Raw genomic sequence first — 15,477 nt, 5'->3', positions numbered from 1 at the left:
TATACGCAAATCAGAGTAAAGATCTATAAAATGTCAATTCAACTGCAACACTCAATAAATTGATGTTCTTTATGCACGAAATTTATAATTACTTACACGATACGTGATATATTGAATCCGTTAGCATATAAATCATACAAGCCTAGGTATAGAACTGCTACGCATAAGGACACTTATACCTAGTTGTATAGGTGTTAAATCCTATATCAAACAGTTCGTGGTAACAAACTGTAGTAAGGAGCGATCCGGCTCAATAGTAAACGAATCTTTTAAAAACGGAAGTTTGATACTAATAGATACATCTAAAGAATTTGTTTTTATGCTGATTTAAAATATATAAGTTTCATTAAATTTAGTCTTACTTATCAAAAGTTACGAGCCTAAGAAAAATTTCCCTTATTTTGGAAAATAGGGGGAAACATCCCCTAAAAAACATAGAATCTTAACGAAAATCAAACCACCGTATTCAGCGTATCAGAGAACACTACTGTAGTATTTTCAAGCTCCTATCTACAAAAATGTGGAATTTCGTTTTTTTTTGCCAGAACACCGATCACGTGTGTGTTTATTTGTTTTTTTTCCCAGGGGTGATAGTATCGACCCAGTGGTCCTAGAATATGGCGGGAGGGCTCATTCTACCGGAAGTTAAAAATTCTAGTGCCCTTTTTAAGTGGCCAAAAATATCAGAGGGCACCTAGACCCCCTCCCACGCTCATTTTCTTTCCAAGGTCAACGGGTCAAAATTCTGAGGTAGCCATTTTGTTCAGCATAGTCGAAAAACTTAATAACTATGTCTTTGGGGAGAACTTACTCCCTCACAGTCCCCGGGGGAGGGGCTAGAAGTTACAAACTTTGACCAGTGTTTACATATAGAAATGGTTATTGGGAAGTGTACGGACGTTTTCAGGGGAATTTTTTTGTATATGGAGGGGGTTGAGGGGAGGGGATAACATGGGAGGATCTTTCCATGGAAGGATTTGTCATGGGAGGAGAGAATTTCTATGAAGGGGGCGCAGGATTTTCTAATATTATTTAAAACAAAAAACAATGAAAATATAAATATGTAAAAGTTTTTTCAACTGAAAGTAAGGATTAGCATTAAAACAAAACGAACGGAAATTATTACACATATGAGGGGTTCATCTCCTCCTAAATACCTGCTCTTTACGCTAAAGTATTTTTAGTAATTCAAACTATTTCTTCTACGGACTTTGTGATTCAGGGGACATTCTTAAAAAATAGGGACAAAATTTAAGCTTTAGTGTAAAGAGCAAGGTATTAAAGAGGATGAAAACCCCCTCATATACGTAATAAAAATATACGAATATAGACGTTCGTTACGAAAGTTAATTCGGAAGTTACGTATATTTTTTATTAATAAAAACGTTCGTAAGAATTTAAAAGTTCTAGCTGCCTTTTTAAGTAACCAAAAGATTGAAGGGCAACTAAGCCTCCTCCCCCACTCCTTTTTTCTCAAAGCCGTCCGATCAAAACTAAGAAAAAGCCATTTAGCCCAAAAAAATTAAATATACAAATTTCGTTCTAAGTATTCATGTGCGGAAAACCAAAATCAAAACATGAATTAATTCAAAAACGTTCAGAAATTAAATATAAAAAAACAAGTTTATTTTTAACTGAAAGTAAGGAGCGACATTAAAACTTAAACGAACCGAAATTACTCCGTATATGCAAGGGGCTGTTCCCTCCTCAACGCCCCGCTCTTTACGCTAAAGTTTTTCACTGTTTTAAAAAGTAGATTTGAGAGAAAGAGTCAAACTTTAGCGCAAAGGGCGGGACGTTGAAGAGGGAACAGCCCCTTTCATATACGGAGTAATTTCTGTTCGTTTTAAGTTTTAATGTCGCTCCTTACTTTCAGTTAAAAAAACTTGTTTTTTTTATTAAATTGCATGAAAACGTCTATGTTGCATGCCCTATATTGCCTGAAAACGTGAATGAAAATCCTATGTTATTCGAAAACGTCTATGTTGCATGAAATTATCGGCGTCATCATAAATATTTTCCCCATGGTCAACATTTTTAAACACCAAAAACACCTTTCAGAAAAGCAAAAAAAAAACTTTAATTTCATCTTGAAACTATTTTTAACAGCCTACAATAGCAGCCATCCAAATTAATCACAAAGGCACAACTGTCTTTTAGGTGAGCATAATGAGTCATATTTTGGGTTTTAATTTACGAACTTTATTTTGAAATACCCTAGCGCGTATTTAGAGAAATTATAAATTCAAACAATTAACTTATATTTAGCTCTGTAACTTTTACTTATTCTTTAACAAAAGAAAAGGAATGACAAAAAAATAACAAAAGAAAAAATAACAAATGAGAAACAGAAAAATACAGATCATTGACCAAATTAACTGTCTGGAAAGAGATAGATTGCATTTCGAAACCAATTCTTGATCAGCATCGCAAAATAATCGAAGTATGTAAAATTTTGTCCCTTTCCCCTATTCTTGATTTGCATAAAATTACTTTAGTAAGGAAATAGAGCATAATCAAAATATATGATTCAAAAATAAGGGAGTTTAGGGCAAGAAGTGTATAAAACTTTGTAGAGGCAAATATAAAAATTTTAAAGTTTTATTTATGGTTTTTTTATTCCTGCCTTGGGAGGAAAGGTAAAATATTATTCTACTTCCTGTTTTATCTCTTTCAGTATATACTTTATTGCTATAAAAAGGCAACATTTTCTTAGGAATGGATTTTATATCTTCTGTCATTGGTAAAATGAAGTTCGTTGAATGCCAGGTTAATTACAAAATTTTATCGCTAGTGAAAGTTTCTTTTTCTATTGGGTTTTGGTCTACGGTACAACCTCAGAAGGCTTATTACAATTCATCAAAGTATAATATTTCGTGTCAACATACATTGCGTACTTCCATCCAGCCTTTGAAGACCAAGGAAAGTGAAAAGTAAATCTGATTGTTGGAATTAGTTAAGCAGAAATTAACAAGAACATTCTTGTCTTAAGTAGGATATTGAATTTTCAATATTCTAATTTTCAATTGCTTGGAACGTTTGAATTACCAAGGACAATGAGAATGAAATACGATTGTTTTAGTTGGTTAAGCGAAAATTTACAACACCATACTTATCTTAAATCGGATATCAAATTTTCAATATTTAAAATTTCCCATTGCGAAGGACGTTTGATGTTTTTTCGTCAAACGTTTTTCCTGTAATGTCTAAGAGGTGAATGGACATCATACTGATCCACAGACCTCATAAACATAAGAAGAAGAAGAAGTTTGAAGCACAAAGGACAGTGAAAATGAAATATGACTGTCTGAGTAGGTTAAGCGGAATTTAAGAAACCGTCCTTATTTTTAAAGGTTAGGAAAAATCTGCAATTCATTTTTTAATTAATAAGAACCAATGTGCAGATTTGTGATTTTTGGTAGTAGTAGCGGCAAATTAAAAAAGTGGGTAAAAATGAGCCAAAAATAAGCTAAAACGCTAAACACACTAAAACACTAAACGGCTGAGGAAAGTATAGCTTTCCTTTCAAGGTGTAGTGTCTTCGGGAATCAGTCAATTGTTAATGTTTGGATTTCTGCGGACAAAATTCGTTGTCAAATAAAAAAAAAAGGGTTGCTTAATTATTTTCCTGGTTCAATGAGGCAACACTGACAAAATTTCGTACTGTCCTAAAAATGTTAGAATTTTGAAACAACCAAATGGAAAGTTTAAAAAATTTCAGTTCACTTGGATTTCATAGTGTTTAACTTAAGCACATTAGCACCAGTTTTGTATACATTAATAAATGTTTATTATGAGGACACACATGCGGTCGCAGAAGTGGACCAAAGTTGTGGGAGGGGCTATTGTTTAAGTGCCATAACTAGACCTAAGATGATTCTGGGTTAAACCATTGCAAATTTGTAAGGCATCAGAATATACGTTTATGTATTTGTCAAATTGTATCAAACAGTTCGTGGTAACGAACTGTAGTAAGGAGCGACCCGGCTCAATAGTAACCAAAACTCTAAAAAATGGAATTTTGATACCAATAGCTATATCAAAAGAATCGCATTTTAATGCTGGTTTTAAATATATAAGTTTCATCAAGTTTAGTCTGAGTTTTTTACTGTTTTAAAAAGAAGAATTGAGAGAAAGAGTCAAACTTTAGCGTAAAGAGCGGGGCGTTGATGAGGAAGCAGCCTCTTTCATATACGAAGTAATTTCTGTGCGTTTTAAGTTTTAATGTCGCTCCTTACTTTCAGTTAAAAAAACTCGTTTTTTTTTATTTAATTCTACTAAAGACTATAGACGCAATTATTCTAACTAAATGAGGATCAACTTGAAATTCATGTAACAGTTTTCCTACCAATGTTTTAAGGTAAATTAAATTAAAAGCTATTTACAAGTCCAGTGCTACAATATTGAGCCAGGACTGTGTTGTGTTTTTCAAGTATGTTGCGCATTGTGTCCATACGGTGTACAAGATAGATGGCGGTGAATATAGAGCGTAAGTTTCCAAATCCAAGCCACAATGCCCCAGAATAGGGCATTAGTGTTTAACCCTTAATGTGGTGCACACTATCAAAATCTTGTCAAATATGAATGATATTTATATCGCAGTATAGAAGTGCACTATACGTGAGTAGAGTATAGAATGATTTTCAATTGTGTAAGGATTTGGACGATTTCCCAGACTAGAAAAGGAGCAGAGAAATAGATTTTTGTATATAGTTTAATGATTTTGTTTTTACAATGTGAATTAATAAGGATATAACTTCTAATTTTTGTTGTTCTGCCCTTAGGGCCTTTGGAGTGAACAAATGATTATTCGTATTATCAAATTAAGACGAATAAGGAGATGTAAGGTTGTTGCTATACTCTCTGATCCTACTCCTAATCTTTTGAAAAGTTTCAAACATTTACTATTTGATCCTATTCCTACTCCCCTCCCTCTAATCACTCCTGCACTGCATTTACAAAAATTGTCTTTTTAAGGCTGTAACAACATTATTATATTGTCGAATATTTTGGGTTGCTTGGCGTCAAAATCGAGCAATAGCTATTACGCTGGATGCAGATCTCATCAGAAGGGAGGTCAAAATTGCACTGCTTATGGTAAGTTGAGACATATTTTACAGTTGTAATCTTTATTTGCTGATTATTATTTTACAGGCTTGATTTTTTATCAACGGTTGTTATTTTCTTTTTTGATTTTTTTGTTGATTCATGTGTGCATGTTGGAAGATTATTGAAACATTCATTATTTTCAAGACATTATTAAGATTTAAGACAGGACGATTGGGTGGAGCTAGACCAGCAAATATGCAAGAGGTAGGTTAAACATTCCTCCCCCTGAATTGAATTCATAGTATTAGTTTCGCCATCTCAGTAATTAAATAAAAGACTTTTTTCTACTAAAAGTAACGAGCAACATTAAAACTTAAAACGGACAGATATTATTTATTTTTTTATTTATTATTACGAATAGCGGTAAGCATTAATGCTTGTCGCAAAAACAAAAAAACCCAAATTCATAATACTAATCTAAAGTAAATTGGCAACGACAAATTAAATAGCAAAAACTTCTAAATAAAACGACACTACACAACAAAAGCGTCTAAATAGAAAGGCGTATTTACTAATGCACTCTTAAAAATTCGAACACTCTCTGCCTCGACAACCTCCAAAGGCAAATCATTCCATGGTCCGGCAACTCTACTAACAAAAGATAATTGACCAATTTTTTTCAGTGGTTTTGGGGGATATAATTTATAATCATGCTGACGAGTAGAGTGATAATGGCTAAATTTAAAAAATAAATTTGGATCAACATCATCCACTCCTTTAATTATACGAAACACATTTACAAGGTCATTGCGACGTCTACGAAACTTCAACGACGGGAGTTGAAGCCTAGAAAGTCTCTGCGGATAAGAAAGGCGCTGAAGGTATGGGACCAATCTAGTGTCCCTTCTCTGAACCTTTTCTATCCTATGCTCATCCGTTAGACTTAATGGAAACCAAACAGAAGTATTATGCTCAAGAAGAGGGCGGACCATTGATTTATATAGTAGTAAGAAATTACGAAGGTTGAACCTACTAACGCTTCTCCTTATAGACGATAAACGATAATTCGCATTCTTTACAATTTCCGAAACATGCTTATCAAATTTCAATTGGGTATCAAAGTAAACACCAAGAACACGCACTATTTCGTTAGAAGGGATTTGTATGCCAGACAGCTGGTAAGTATGCACAGGTGGGAGTTTACGAGCATAGTGTAGAACAACACACTTAGAAGGGTTTATGAACATGGAATTAGATTCGCACCAATAAGTTAGAGAGTCAAGATCCTCCTGTAAAAGTTGCACATCATTTTGGTCTCGTACTGGTAGATAAAGTTTTACATCATCCGCGAACATCTTGACAGTAGAATGCTGAACAGAGGAAGGCAGATCATTAATAAATAAACAAAATAAAATTGGACCCAGGCAGCTACCCTGGGGGACTCCGCTTAACACATCAATTGAGGATGACATAGCTTCACCAACAACAACTTGCTGAGTTCGTCCATTTAGATAATCAGCAATAAATACAATTGTTTTTTTTACCCAATTTATAAGCTGCACATTTTTTAAGAAGGGTGGGTATTGAGACTTTGTCGAATGCCTTCGAGAAGTCGATGTAAATGCAGTCAAAGGGTATAGCTAAATCGGCAAAACGTTGAAAATCCAAAGTAACCTCAAGAAGCTGAGTATTACAAGACCTATTTTTTCGGAAACCATGCTGATCAGGATTCCAAAGATGATTTCCGTCAAAATACTTTTGAACGCGTGAAACAATCAACTTTTCCATCACTCGGCAAAAAATAGACGTGATTGAAATTGGCCGATAGTTTTTAAAATCTGACCTGGAGCCACTTTTGTGAAGCGGCTTTACCAAGGCCTTCTTCCACCCTGACGGACACAGTCCATGCGCCAAAGATAAGTTAAATATATAGGTAAGTGGTTCTGCAATTTCATGAGCATTTTGTCTTATCATTATGTTCGGGAAACCGTCTATATCCGGCGCTTTAGACGCATCCAATTTTATAAGAATAGTATAAACTTCAGTCAATGAGAAACCTGAATCATCAAATGGAACAAGAATGTCCTGCGACGCAATCGACTCTACTTGAGATGCAAAATTAGCTTCATTTGAATGAAATGGCTGTGTTTTAACAAAAACTGAAGAAAAAATTTGGTTAAAAATAAGAGCCTTCTCAGAATCACTATCAATCTTTTGGTGTGTATCCTGATGTGTGAACGTAGATAAAGATGGTGCAAGGTTAGGCTTATTCCTATTACATATTTCCAAAATATTTTAGGTGATGCGGTGCTTGAGTGAATAATACGCGACTCAAGCTCTTCACGATTAGCCCTAAGAAGCCGAGTGACCTTGTTTCTCGCTAGTGAATACGCATGCCATTCACCTGAATCCTCTTGCACCTGAGTATCCAAATACCCTTGTCTGACTACTTTACTATGTCGTGACTCAATATAAGACCGCCAAAGACTATTTTTTTCACGTATTGCTTGGAGTATGTGTCTCAGAAGTTTAGGATTGTTTCTGCGACCGGAAAAATTCCTCACCAAAGGAACAAATTTATCCCTACATTCCCTCAACACCTTTTTTACAAAATCAAACGCGGTGTCCGGAGAAACATGATTATTTTTTAGTTCATACATGATATCAATAGACGAAATAAATTGTCGCGTTGATTCATAATCGGCTTTAGCATAATCATTCCGATAAAACTCAAAACCTCTCTGTTGAGCATCAATATTCATGTAAATATCTAACACAACATGATCACTTTTACCCAAAGGCGGACGGAAATCTACACTCAAAATATCATCGATTGACTTGGTAATAACCAGATCTAAAATCGATGGAATAGCATCATTCCTGGCTCGAGTTGGCCTAACAATATGTTGGTATAAGTACAGATCATCCAATCTATCTAAAAATTGCTGCTCATACGATGAAGTGGACAAACTCGTACTATGCGCACTCCAATCTATCAAAGGTAAATTGAAGTCACCTAGAATAAGGAACTTTGAACTACGACCAACAAGACGAGAAATACACGCTAGAATATTGGCAATATTAACTGGACTCGATAAATTCACAGTAGGACTACGATAAAAAGTTGCAATACACATGTAAGTACTATGATAAGGCAATTTAACATCAACCAAAAGACACTCCGACACTGAGTCTACTAACGAATCAATAACCACAGAAAACTTAATAGAACAATGAATATAAATACAAATCCCTCTTTTAGCTGAATTATTAGATACTAAATTATATTGTGGTAGCGGCTGAAAATAAATAGACGGGTCACTGAAACGTTTTGGTAAAACTTCGGTAACAACAACTAAATATGGTTTACGTTGCTTTATTAGCACACTAAACTCTTCCCATTTAGATGACAGGCAGTCTGCATTTGTATATGTCATCAAAAATTTATCACTCAGACACTTCAACTTTTTTAGGGAGTCACTCTTCGATGCTCGCGTCGCTATTTGGGGTTTCACGAAAAGAGTTATTATTCACGAGGGTTAGTCCGTTTTTGCTACGTTTTATTTTCCAGTTAGTTTCGCCAGCGTCCAATTTTGATTTCAGCTCCTGTTTCAGGGCATCGTACTTCTTTTTTTCCAACAGTTCAATCGTAGTACGATCATGAGAGACTTTGAACAAGGGGTATGTAGCTTTGATACTAGCAGTCTCGGACATCAGAAAGAAAAAAGCTGTATCACGTTCTACCGGTGTCTTAAACATCAACTTAATAGGCCTGATCTTACCAGGCGTATGTTTACCAAGTCTAACTGAGTAGCTACATTTCGCAGGGCAAAGTACAAGTAGCTTGTCGTTGAAAAATTTGCAATCGGTCTCGTTTTGTTGTCTACGAGATGACAAAGTAGCGTCTTCAGCTAAACCAAACACGATCAGGTTTTTTTGTTTTTCCACAATATCTGACACATAAAATGAACTTAAGTTCGAGCTACTGACACTGATTTCCACGTCCTTTCTCACAAATTTTTCAGTTAGGCTTTTTTCCAAGCTCTGACACTTCACTCCTATTAGGTTCTCGGTAAAATACTGGACGTCGGAAAGTGTGCACTTATTTTTCAGGTCATTCTCGATTTCAGCTACTTTCCGTTGGATAGGCTCTAATAAAGCGCAAAACTTATCCTCCATCGCCTTAAATGACATTTGAATTTCACCCCTCAAAATATCTTTAATTTCTGCAGATGTCAGCCCTTGGTTGATCGTGTTTTTCTTTTGTTTACATACGGGGCAGAACCAAAGTGACCCGAGCCTCCGAGTCATTTTTGTGAATAAGTTGTATTCCGGCTCTGTCATTTCCAAGCATACGATGCATACCCAGGATTCGCATGAGTCGCAAAGCAATGCAAAATCGTCTTCTTGCAATTTGGAGTCACAACCTTTGCACTCATGAACACCTTTTTTGGGCGAATGTCTTGGTCTTTTTTGGGCAACTATGTTAGACGATCCTTTATTTTTCTCCATAACTCTATCGTTCTAATAGTGACAACAGTGCGCGCGCGCTAATTTTGAAACCAAGCGTACACGTGGGCTAATTAAAACAAGGTCAAACAAAATAGTCCTTAAATAACAAGATTGACCTTAAAAATGCGAGTTAGGGTAATACACCACTCTATAGGGTCACTTATTAGCAAAGAAGGTAAGCAGATTGATACTTATTTCCTCTGATTTTTGAAGAATTTTGGATTACACTTAGATAAGACAAGGCAACAGCGTTGCCGAATTATATATGAAGGGGCTGCCCCCCTCGTCAATGGTCCTCTCTTCACGGTAAAGTTTTTAAAGTACCTTTAAAAAGTTCTGATTATAATTAAGCAGCCCCTGTGTTTCAGGAATCGTTCTTAGAAAATTGCAACAAAAGGACGAACTTTAGCGTAAAGAACGGGTTACTGAGGAGCAGGGAGCCCCCCTCATGTACGGAATGATTTTTGTTCGTTTTAAGTTTTAATACTGCTTCTTATTTTCTATAGAAAAAACTTTTATTTTTTAGAATTTTATTTCTGATCGTTTTTCGAATAATCCCAGAAAATCTACCCACCCTCTATGGAAAATTTCCTCACGAAAAATTCCGCCATAGAAAGTTCCTCCCGTGTAAAATTCTTCCCTTGAGAAATTATCCTTGGATAATATATCCTCGTTGCGAATTCCCCTTAGAAGTGTTTTTGCTTACAGTTCCACATGGAAAATACTCCTTAGCATACTTTCATTTCAAGATAGACTTATTTCTTATTCAGTTTCTGATCGCTCCAGAGGCAACGCCATAGCCTTGCCTATCGCAAAGGCCATACGGCTCCAATGTTTTATTATTTATTTCTTTTTTTCCTAGACGCACTTCATACGAAAGGAGTGTCCGTATAAACTTCAGAGCGGGCTCTTTCGATTGGAAATCTGAAGTTCTAGTGCCCTTTTTAAGAGTCAAAAGGGATCAGAGGGCAACTAGCCCCCCACCATGCCCATTTTCACCAAATGCATCCGATAAAATTTTTGAGACAGCCATTTTGTTAAAAATATTTCATAGATCAGATAACAAAAACTCCAGCGTCAACACAACCCCCTAGGGCCGGGGGCAGACCTGCCATGCCATGGGAGCATATATGGCTCTTATGGAAGGAATTCTCGTATAAACTTTAGAGAGGGCTCATTCGATTGATAATTGAAAGTTCTAGTTCAATTTTTAAGAGTCAAAAGAGATTGGAATGTAACAAGCCCCCCTCCCTCTGCCCTTTTCCTGAAACCCATCCGATAAAAATTTTGAGATGATAATTTTGTTAACAAAAGTTCAAACACTAGATAACAAAACTCCCTGGCCGACACAAATCCAGAAGGCCACGGGGCAAGTGTTTTAAGCAATTCCCCGGGGTTATATAATGTTTTTATGTAATTTTTGGTCGTATAAATTTCATAGATGACCCATTTGACTGAAAAATGAAACTTCTAGTTGCCTTTTTATGATTATAAAGGGATCAGAGGGCATTTACCTCTCCCCCTCACACACATACACACCCTTGTTTCTCCAAATGCGTCTGATAAAAAATTAGAGATTGCTAGTTTGTTTGAAATAGTCCCATGATCTGATAACAAAAATTGACGGGTCAAAATACTCCCCAGAGTCAAAGGGAAGAGATGTAACTTATGCCCGGTGGGCATATAAATTTTTTATGGAAGAAGTGGTCGTATAAACCACGGAGGGAACTCAAATGATTAGAAATTGAAAGTTCTGATTCCCTTTTTAAGAGTCAAGTGTGATCCATTGGCAACTAGACCCCGCCCTCTTTTCCACAAATGCGTCCGATCGTTTATATAGCCATTTTGTTCAAAATAGATCAAAGATCATATAACAAAAACTCCAGGGATAACACAGCCCCCAGAACCTGGGGGCAAGTGTTGTACCTTACGCCCTGGGGGTATATAAGGCTTTATGGAAGGGATGGTCGTATAAACTTCGGAGGGGACTAATTCAATTGTAAATCGGAGCTTATACAGCCCTTTTTAAGAGTCAAGAGTGATTGGAGAGCAACTAGCCACCCCCCCCCTCCTAGACCCTTTTTCTCCAATTGCATCCGTTCAGGATTTGAGAAAGCCATTTGTTCAAAATAGTTTTAACATCAAAAACAAAACTCAGGGGTTGACACAAGCCCCCAGAGCCCGGAGGAAGTGTTGTGAGTTATGCCCCGGGGGACAGATAATGTTTTAAGGGGTGTTTGTATAAGCATCAGAGGTAGGAGGATAACAAAAGCTTCAGGATCAAAATACCCTCAAATCGGTGGAACTAAGGGTTATAACTTGTGCCGCGGGGGCATATAAATTCTTATGAAAGAATTGGTCGTATAAACTTCATAGGGGATTCAAATAATTCAAAATTCAAAGTTTTAGGTCCTTTTTAAGAGTCAAAAGCGATTCGATGACATTTGCCCCCCCCCCCCCCAACCAACGCTCTTTCCCCAATTAAGTTCGATAGAATTTTTATATAGCCATTTTGTTCAAAATAGATCAGTAACCATATACCAAAAACACTAGGGATAACGTAGCCTCACCTCCTCTGAGCCCGAGGCAAGTGTTGTTCGTTATGTCCCCAGGGCAAATAAGGTTCTTATGGAAGAGATGGTAGAGTAAACTGCGAGGGGGCTTATTTTATTGTAAATCGGAATTTCTATTGCTTTTTTAATTCAAAAGTGATTGGAAGGCAACTAGACCCCCCCCCGCAGGGCCCTTTCTTCCCCAAACGCATTTAATTAAAATTTTGAGATAGTCATTTAGTTTTAAATAATCCAACGATCAAATAAAAAAATTTCAGGGTTAACATATCCCCCCATAGCCAGAGAGGAGGGTTGTAAGTTATGCCCGGGGGCATATAAAGTTTTCTAAAAAAGGTTAACTTCGGAGGGGACTTAAATGAATAGAAGTCGAAAGCTCTAGTTCCCTTTCTGGGAGTCAAAAGTAATCAAAAATGAAAGAGATTTTTATTATGTCAAAAATATACCGAAAATCATATAACAAAAGCTCAGTGTTTTATCCAACCCCCCCCCCCCCCAGAACTCGGGAACTTGTGTTTTAAGTTATGCCCCAAGGCATATAAGTTTTTTTGTGGAAGGAATGATCTTATAAACTTTATCGGGGGACCATTCTATTGGAAGTTGAAAGTTCCAGTTCCCTTTTTAGGAGTCAAAAAGGACCGGAGGGCGACTAGCCCTTCTGCTCTTTTCACCTCAAATCTATCTGATGGAATTTTTGAGATATCTATTTTGTTATAATAAGTCAAAAGGTCAGACAACAAAATTCCAGGGTCATCACGTCCACCTAGAGCCCGGAGGCAAGTTTTGTATTATATCCTGGGGGCACATAAGATTCTTACCGATGGCCTTGAAAATAGTTCGAAGATCAAATATGTCAAACCCCCATCCCCACTAAAAAAAACTTATGAACGCTATATTATTCCAAAACTCAAGGGACCTGAACCCTGGCCTTCTCTGCATATCCCACCCCCTCCCCCAATAAAAAACTTGATAACGATATTTAATTACAAAAATTATGACAGGGAGCCCTGGGCATCCAAGGTCCAGCCTTACCCCCTCCAATACCAAAAAAACACAATTTATTAATAATGTTTTATTCCAAAATTTATGGCAGATGAGTCCTGGTCCTACATGGCCTGATACACTTCCCTCCCCCCCAAAAAATTAACAATGATTGATAAATCATGGGAGCTTGTCCCTGTCCCTCCCTCCGTGCCACCCCTACCCAAAAAACTTATTAACGGGATTCTATTCCCATAATTACGGTAATTCAGTTTATTATCTCTTTCCAAAAATGTTCATGAAACTTATATTTTTCACTAGAAACAAGAGTTTGGGTATTGCCCTTTTCCTAACGGTAAAAGTATAAGGCCTACTGCGTATTTGGCGCTTTACTAAAATAAATTATATTACAAATATTTTCTTTTTTACATATTACAAAATTGAAAATAAAATGAAAATTGCAGCGAAACCAGACCAGGATTCACCAACAGTTTTGGGGATTCCCCAAAAGGCAAACACGGAGCGGCAAAATTGCTTGGGCATAGAAGTGTCAAAGCTTAAAATCCGGCCTGGATGAAACAAAATCTTGTGCTAGTGAACTTTCAGTAATTAATTATCATTATATTAGTCTAGTGAAGGTGTGGTTTGACCTCAAACAAATTGCTATACAAGCGATTCTTGCACTAATGATTGTTCAGCTAAGAAATATGTGCTAATTCCGAGTCCGAAAAGTTTACCACTCTAGCTCTTTCACAAATTTGAGTTTTTGGAGGTTGAATTAGAGGTTGAGGCAAAAAAAATTTTATTGAGTAAATACCAGCAAATGTGATTAGATTTTTTTGCTGGTGAACATGAAACTAAATGTTTGAAGTCAAAAGAACTCTTTGGGGCTTAAAACTTTGATAGGGAGTGAGGTGGGGGGAAAGGTTCTAGGAAAATTGTGAAAAAAGGGGTCAACCTCAAACAATTTACTATATAAATGATTCTTTGACTATCCGACTAAAAAATATGTACTAACTCCAAATCTGAAAAGTTTGTCGCTCTAGTTCTTTCACAAATTTGAGTTTTTTTAGGTTGAGGGTGAATTTTTTAATGAAAAGAATGCCGTCCTGAAAAGACAATTTCGAATTTAGGAAGTCGTTTGGGGGTTTGATTTAACCTCCCTAATTCATTAGAACATTTTAGCAACTTGGATTGAAGACGGAGAGGGTGAGGTAATCTCAGAGGCAAATTTGAGGTACATAAAAGTCTGACTTTTTCAAAAATCGTCATCGTCCGCGAGTTTCGAAGGATTTTCTTATCTCTGATTGTTTTTCTGAAAATCAATAAAAGACTTTTTTCTACTAAAAGTAACGAGCAACATTAAAACTTAAAACGGACAGATATTATTCCATATATGAAGGGGCTGCCCCCCTCGTCAATGCTCTTCTCTTCACGGTAAAGTTTTTAAAGTACTTTTAAAAAGTTCTGATTCTAATTAAACAGCCCCTGTGTTTCAGGAATCGTCCTTAGAAAATTGCAACAAAAGGACGAACTTTAGCGTAAAGAACGGGTTACTGAGGAGCAGGGAGCCCCCCTCATGTACGGAATGAGTTTTGTTCGTTTTAAGTTTTAATACTGCTTCTTATTTTCTATAGAAAAAACTTTTATTTTTAGAATTTTATTTCTGATCGTTTTTCGAATAATCCCAGAAAATCTACCCACCCTCTATGGAAAATTTCCTAACGAAAAATTCCGCCATAGAAAGTTCCTCCTGTGTAAAATTCTTCCCTTGAGAAATTATCCTTCGGTAATATATCCTCGTTGCGAATTCCCCTCAGAAAGGTTTGCTTGCAGTTCCACATTGAAAATACTCCTTAGCATACTTTCATTTGAACATAGACTTATTTCTTATTCAATTTCTGATCGTTCCAGAGGCAACGCCATAGCCTTGCCTATCGCAAAGGCCATACGGCTCCAATGTTTTATTATTTATTTATTTATTTCTTTTTTTTCCTAGACGCACTTCATACGAAAGGAGTGTTCGTATAAACTTCAGAGCGGGCTTTTTCGGTTGGAAATCGGAAGTTCTAGTACCCTTTTTAAGAGTCAAAAGTGATCGGAGTGCAACTAGCCCCCCACCATGCCCATTTTCCCCAAATGCATCCGATAAAAATTTTGAGACAGCCATTTTGTTAAAAATATTTCATAGATCAGATAACAAAAACTCAAGCGTCAACAAAACCCCCTAGGGCCGGGGGCAGACCTGCCATGCCATGGGAGCATATATGGCTCCTATGGAAGGAATTCTCGTATAAACTTTAGAGAGGGCTCATTCGATTGATAATTGAAATTTCTAGTTCAATTTTTAAGAGTCAAAAGAGAT

General features: G+C 36.5%; 1 protein-coding gene and 1 long non-coding RNA gene across 3 annotated transcripts in view; one reads left to right on the top strand and one right to left on the bottom strand.

Annotated features, from left to right (window-relative positions):
* LOC136037243 (uncharacterized) overlaps positions 1-15,477 on the bottom strand; it is a 303,458-nt gene that overhangs the window by 87,031 nt on the left and 200,950 nt on the right. The gene's annotated exons all lie outside the window — the stretch shown is intronic.
* Positions 1-15,477, top strand: part of LOC136037241 (adenosine receptor A2b-like) — a 157,513-nt gene that overhangs the window by 103,229 nt on the left and 38,807 nt on the right. For both annotated transcript variants that reach the window (XM_065719856.1, XM_065719855.1), the window contains exon 4: positions 4,978-5,097. In XM_065719856.1, the coding sequence (XP_065575928.1) occupies positions 4,978-5,097 (120 nt within the window). The remainder of the gene's footprint in view (positions 1-4,977; positions 5,098-15,477) is intronic.

The sequence above is a fragment of the Artemia franciscana genome, chromosome 16 (genome assembly GCF_032884065.1).
Source record: "Artemia franciscana chromosome 16, ASM3288406v1, whole genome shotgun sequence".
In the NCBI taxonomy this organism is placed as follows: Eukaryota; Metazoa; Arthropoda; class Branchiopoda; order Anostraca; family Artemiidae; genus Artemia; species Artemia franciscana.
The sequence above is the reverse complement of the archived record's forward strand: the minus strand, read 5'-3'. Positions and strand labels throughout refer to the sequence as shown.